This window comes from Penaeus chinensis, chromosome 17, assembly GCF_019202785.1.
Source record: "Penaeus chinensis breed Huanghai No. 1 chromosome 17, ASM1920278v2, whole genome shotgun sequence".
Lineage (NCBI taxonomy): Eukaryota > Metazoa > Arthropoda > Malacostraca > Decapoda > Penaeidae > Penaeus > Penaeus chinensis.
The window spans coordinates 16,295,480-16,302,979 of NC_061835.1; the positions used below are offsets into that span (position 1 = coordinate 16,295,480).

General features: G+C 40.2%; 1 protein-coding gene across 4 annotated transcripts in view; it reads left to right on the top strand.

The window, feature by feature from the left end:
* LOC125033997 (pancreatic lipase-related protein 2-like) overlaps positions 1-7,500 on the top strand; it is a 49,179-nt gene that overhangs the window by 16,447 nt on the left and 25,232 nt on the right. For 2 of the 4 annotated variants that reach the window (XM_047625618.1, XM_047625616.1), the window contains exons 2-3: positions 4,207-4,325; positions 6,391-6,533. In XM_047625618.1, the coding sequence (XP_047481574.1) occupies positions 4,232-4,325; positions 6,391-6,533 (237 nt within the window). In that variant the 5' untranslated portion in view covers positions 4,207-4,231. The other 2 variants (XM_047625615.1, XM_047625620.1) reach the window with 2 other exon arrangements.

The following is a 7,500-nucleotide window of genomic DNA, read 5'->3' on the forward strand; positions in this document are numbered from 1 at the left end:
CGATGATGTACAGCTACATAGAAAACAATCGTTAGAAAATAATACTAAACATTCTGAAACAAACAACGATACTCTTTTGTAACTAGTAGTTAACGCTAGGAAACTGTTGGTACCCTGATTTTCTCACTACCTTTGGCTTTGTGTGGTATATCACGATTTAAAAGGCTAGAAATTCGCTGGTAATGTATTACATGCTATAACACGTTGTCTCTATTCAATTAGCTTTCATATACAATTTTGGGTGTAGGGTTAATCGTTAATCATTAATCGTTTGGCATTTCCAGTGAGATAACAGGTGCAACTCACACGCATTATTGCAATTATATTACTTAATGACTACTGACAAAATCCAATATAATTAAGATAAGGGAAAAAAAATACCGGTAATATATTCAAGTTTAATATTTTGTATTTCTACCCCCTGCTGCCAAACCACAATTACGGCGCCAAGGCATAGACGCCACTAACTCAGGCTGTCAAAGCACGGCCTTCCTCACATCGTAGGCAATCCCATGTTTGCAAGCAAAGATTGCCCCAAATTTGAATCCAGTGCATTTCAGACCAACGAAGAAGTGCGAGGAAACTTTAAACGAGAGAAGAAGCCCTCGTGAAGCTGGTTCTACCCAGAGCTCAAAGACCTGCTACGAAAAGGCAAGTCTCAAAATAGAACCCCGTGCTATATGAACTAGTAAGCAATCTTTACAAAGAGGAATGCAAGAAAGCCAAGGAGTAGTGTCTATGGCAGGAATGTGATGAAGGCCTTTGGAGAAAAAAGTATTGAGCTCATATTGAACTTCCTGAATGATATCCATGAAGCAGGCAGATTTTACCTAAAGAAGTGACATACTCAGTATTTATTGCCCTAGCGAAGGTCACGGGAACACTTTAGTTCTCACAACATCACGCAATTAGTCTAATGTCGCATATTAAAACTCTGCTGAAAATCATCTACCAGAGGATCAGAAGACAACCCATACCCACGATCCCAGGCACCTGATTTGGGTTTAAGGTAGGAGGGACGCTAGCTTCGTCATGAGAATGCATGCCGAGAGAAGCATCCATCACCAGCAAAATATCTACACGGTTTTCATTGACTATCAAATAGCTTTTGATAAGGACTGGACTATCCGAAATATCCGGATAGATGACAAAAAGATAAGACAAATTCAGTCTATCAAGATCAACTTGCCGCAGTCCGTCTATCCGATGGGACAACTAACCGGTTCCCCATCAAGTGAGGTGTCTGGCAATGTTATGTGATGTCATCTGACTTCTTCAATTTATACTCTTCTCCAGCGGGAAAACTGAAGATCGCCAGTATAAATTGCAGTGGAGTTCTGGTCCTGAGGAGTATGGAGCCACCACTTAGCCGCTAATGTTTCCGCGTCCGCTTTGACCGAGAATGGAATACCTCTCAGGGTCCCATCCATGGGATGAATAGAAATAAGGGTAGAAGAGACTCCTTAGCCTCGGCTGGCAATCCCTCTAGAGACAGTGTCTCAATAAAAACACTTTCAGGGAAGGGAACGGGAAACCTTTGTGTTTAAGGCAGACATCTCGGGAAATGGCCCCCAGTCTCGTGGAAAAGACTGGGCATGTCAAGTGAATTAACAGAGAATAGAGGGTCATGGGGAAAATGGATGCCAAAAAGCACCTGTCGTAGGACAGAGCACTAGAAGAAGAAAGAATATATAAATATGTAGGTATATATGTATATATATGTGTATATATGTATATATATATATGTGTATATATGTTTATATAAACATATATAGACACATGCACACACACACACACACGTGTGTGTGTTTGTTTGTGTATATGTGTATTTATGTGTGTCTACGTAGGTTCATGTCTATGTTTGTAAGTATGTATGTATCCCCGTGTGTTAAGTTCTGTGTTTTACAGAGAACATATGTATGTGTACACGTCTTTGTTTGTGTATGCGTGTATGTTTGAAAGTGGTTGAATTTGTGTGAGGTTGTGTGCATACAGTTGAGTTGTCCAAACTATGTTTGTCTATTAAATGTGTGTGCAAGATGTGTGTTTTGTGTAATGTTTGCGCGTGACCATACATGTGAATGTGTACGTGAATTTGTTACAGAGAATATACATGTGTGCTTGTGGGTGTTAGTATGGGTATGTGTGAGTGTGTGTATGTGTGTTTATGTGTACCTTTGCGTGGGTGTTTGAGCGTTTGTGTGTGTGTGTGTGTGTGTGTGTGTGTGTGTGTGTGTGTACATTTTTGTAACTATGTGTGTGTTTACATATGCATTTGTTTTTATGTATGTGTATTTCTGTTCTTGTGTTCTTTTCTATGTGTTTGTGTGTGTGGGGGGGAGGGATATATATGTGTAGATGTCTGTGATTTCTTATGAGTATATGCTTTGTGTGTGTGTGTGTGTGTGTGTGCACGCGCGCGCGCGCACGTAACACACGTATTTAGAGAGAAATACACGAAATCATATACACACGCCCGCGCGCACACGAATATTCAGAACGCAAATAAAGGCACGCACAAGTACATATGCAAACACACATACACATACATACAAGTATATAAATGCCTACATACAATACATACACTAACACAAATACACAAATACATAGACGCAAACCTATAGATAGACACATGAACACATAAATACACACGCAGGGAAATGTATATACGCAGCCACATACACACATGCACACAGAGCACGATGCAAATGCAGACAGAACATAAATGCAATAAAAACACGAACACATACTCGCATATATGAATACTCGAATGCACAGCCCATACAGACAGAACACACATGCGATGGACATTTCAAACGTACAAACAGATAAGTGTACACACATCTATAGAAGCAAATGCACACACTCAGACGCACACAAGTCCGCGCGTACGTACACATACATGGATGCACATTCGCACGCACACATACGGACACATACACACACACACACACACACGCACACACACACACACACACACACACACACACACACACACACACACACACACACACACACACACACACACACACACACACACACACTCACACAGATGTACTCCCTAAAATGGACTCAAATTTGCGGATACGGACACGCACACACAGAAAATGCACAACAGATCAAGAACACATATGACCAATTACAAATACACACACAGACACACCCATGCATATTTGCATATTAACATACAGGGATTCACAAAAACGAAAAAACACTCACAGAGACACGGATATATGAACACACACACACACACACACATACACAATACGGACATAGAAACAACTGCACACACACAAACAGGAAAACACGCATGTACACACAGAGAAGCACATTAATACACACGTATATATACACAAGAATACACATACATACACAATATAACACCACACTGCAAACGCACACAAACACAAAACACATCCAAAATAAATGCAGTCATATAAGTCATAGATACTCATATTCACACAAACTTGCATGCCCACGTAAGCTAACATGTGCACAGAGAGAAAAGCACACCCACAAAAAGAAAGACCGACACAGAAATACATATATACACACAACCAACCCCGACACTCACATAAATGTAGAGACGCATACACGTACATTGATGGACACCGGTGTACATGTAAACTAACACACATTCAAATGTACATACATACATATGCATAAACACAGAATCATGCACACACATGCACAGACTTACATTCAAGCACATGCAAAAGTAGGCATACGCACCTCCACACACACATTCAAAACACATACATACACAGACATACACAGACACACACAGACATACACAGACACACACAGACATACACATACTCGTACAAACTCATATCCATACATACACCCAAACACTTATACACGTACCCACCAACACTAAAATGCACACAGATACACACATATACTCAGAGAAATGCACATACATGACATATAAACACTGTAATGCACACGCACACAGACACGCCACCATTAATGTAGTTTCCGCAACGACTGCACACACACACACACAAACATACACACACACATACACACACACACACACACACACACACACACACACACACACACACACACACACACACACACACACACACACACACACACACGCACACACACACGCACACACACACGCACACACGCATATATATATATATATATATATATATATATATATATATATATAACTTTCTTGCCTCTCCGTTCCAGTGTTACTTCCATAGAGGCGAATATCATGTCACAGAGTGTAGTACTTCACGCCCTTCTGAACCTCGTTTTCTCGACAAACTTCACCCAAGACACAACGTTCCCGCCAGAAACCCCGGGAGGTAACGAGCCTACTTAGTTATTCACTAAACACGTTAGTGCATATATGTTTATTGATTTTGTCCATTGTTTCATTTTTATGTTCAAATTTTGATAATAATTTTAAAATTTAGCTTGTGATTCTATAATTATATTTATCCATTTATTCCATTCATCTTCGCCCACTTTTCGTTTTCTTTCTTTTAAGTCTATCTTAGGTATTTTTCTTCTTTCAAACTTGAGAATTTGGTCTACCTGAACAAAATACAAAAAAAAGGAGATGTGCAGAGAATATGCAAATAAATCAGATGCTATCTTAATTTGCTTTTCTCTTTTTTCATTAATTTCATATCAAATGCTGACCGTTATTTAACAGAAGTGAAAAGAAGGAAAGAAAATATTGAATATATGTTCATAAAACACACACACTCAAACCAACAATCACACGCATAGACACACACATGGAAACAAACACACACAAACACCAAACACACACATACACACACATACACACACACACAAGCAAACAAGCAAACTCAAAGACACTCACACACAAGAAAACAAACAAACTCACACAGACACACAATCAAGCAAACAAACACACACATAGACACTCACGCGATGATTTAGTTTGAATGACAAAATACATCCACAGTACATTTAGGCAGTGATTTTTTTTTTTTTAATGCTCTTGCTTTCCACGTACTCGGTGTCAAACTCCCCAAAACGCAGACGCTTTTGCCTCAACATCAAGCACGTGGAACCGCCCGCTCCGCAGCCCTCTGTTCGGAGTAATTCTGAAGGTCTGAATGAGCAGAATGGGAGTGTATCGTTTTAGGGCATTATGTACAGTTGAAAGTTAATCTAGCCAGTGGGTGCGCAAGCCAGCCAAAGTCAGTGCCGCTCTCAAAGCTTGGGTAAATGGTGAGCGATGGCGTCAGGAAGGGCATCCGCTCATTCAAAAAAAGAAATGTCTGCTAGAACCAGATTACATAACGACCCCATATAAGAAGCTACAGCGAAAGATGGAGATTCAGTTAAAAGTTATCTCACAGTTAATTTACGATACCGTCGGGCAACACTTTCCGGGGACCAGTGGCGCTGGGATGCTTCAAGTGCCGAGGGGCTGAGGGCGGGTAAATGATGTCAGTTTTTTTTTTGTTTTTTTTTTTGTTTTTTTTTTGTTTTTTGTTTACTGTAACCCCTTCAGTCAATATCGTAACCATTATATCAGTGCGGTGATTTTAATCAGTGAAGTGGATCACTGTATCCATTATACTATCGTGATCACTATTCCATTGTGGTTATTACAAACATTGTAATAACTGCAGTCATCGTATCTTTGCGTTCACTATACGCATACTACAATTCATCAGTGAAATGACTCGCCCAAATTGCTGTAGTCAATACCGTTCAAAAATCAAGCACAGCAACGCAGAATCCTATTCATCCCACCGCGGAGAGAACCGCCGTCAGTCAGTCTGTGCAACCATTGTCCAGAGATGCAGCTCAGAGCGCCGGGAAATTCCACTTATGAAAAGCGTATCACTATACTGTATTTACCCTGAATGTGGTACGTGCCTAAAACTTTTATTTTATCTTTCTTTGTTTACAGATCTTAAGGGGGGGGGGGGGAGAAGAAAAAAGGAAGGACAATTAAGGGGGATTTTGACGAAAGAAAAGTAATAATGATGGTGAAAATACATATAATTTCTCTTTCATTTTCAATTTATCTTCTTTCTTTCTCTCTTTCTCCCTCTCTCTCACTCTCTCTCTCTCTCTCTCTCACTCTCTCTCTCTCTCTCTCACTCGCTCTCTCTCTGTATATATATATATATATATATATATATATATATATATATATATATACCTATCTGTCTATCCCTCCCTCTCTCTCTCTCTCCTCTCTCTCATATCTCTCTTTCTCTCCCTCCCCCCCTCTCTCTCGCGCGCGCTCTCTCCATTTACATCTTTATCCGTTAAAGTCAAATGATGTATGTGTACCAAAATATCTATACCAGTCTATTTACCACATAACCCATCGATCTGACAGTCTATCTCTGACCTGCCTCTCCTCACGCCCACCAGATTGCCACGGAGTCCTCGGCTGCTTTCCCGCGGGCGTGCCTCCGTGGGTGGGTCCAGAACGCCCAGTCTCGCTGCCGCCCTTGCCGCCCTCACGGATCACGCCCACGTTTTGCTTACACACGCCCGCGCGCCCAGACTGTCATGTCAGTGCCCGTTCTAAATCCTATGACTTGAGAGGTGGTTAGAGCGTCTACGTTTGCATGTATGTGTATTTGTGCGTCTGCGTGTGTGTGTGTGTGTGTGTGTGTGTGTGTGTGTGTGTGTGTGTGTGTGTGTGTGTGCATGTATGTGTATTTGTGTGTTTATATATATTTGTGGGTTTGTTTGTGTTTGTGTTTGCATGTATGTGTATTTGTATATGTGTGCGTTTGTGTGCATGTATATGTATTTGTTTGTGTTTGCGTGTATGGGTGCTTGTGAGGTGTTGGTTTTTTTTTTTGTTTCTGCTTATGTGCTTGTGTTTGAGTGCGTGCGTTTGAATTTTTTTTTCTATGAATGCTTGTAAGTGTGTCGGCATGTTGGAATGTATGTGTTTACTTGTTTGTGTGTGTGTGTAAATGTGCGTGTATTTTTTTTTTTTTTTTTTTTATGTCTGTGCCTGTATGTTTACGTATTTCAATGAATGTCATACTCCATGTTGATAAACTAATATTTAAAGAAATTTCTTTATTCATGTATTTATCTGTCATCTTTTGTTTCTATCCAGCTAGATGTAACTGTTGTGACGAAATTAGAGTTAACAAAATATAAAACGGAAGGAATTATATATATTTTATAATAATTGATACGCATATTAATTACTTTTACTTTGCTGTATCATTGCAGAGCAGTTTATAATTCATCCTCATTACTATAATCATCATCATCATCATCATCACCGCCACCATCATTATCATCATCATTATTACTACTACTGCTATTATCATATCATGATCACATTCATCATCAGGGTAGCATAATCATCATCGTCATTACTATCATTATCGTTCTTATCATTATTGCCACTACTGCTCTTATCATGCCATGATCCCAACCCTCATCACTGGCAGCACCATCGCCACGGCTTCCCCTTCGAAGCGCGCATTTCCCCGCCAGACACCCTCCCCGTGT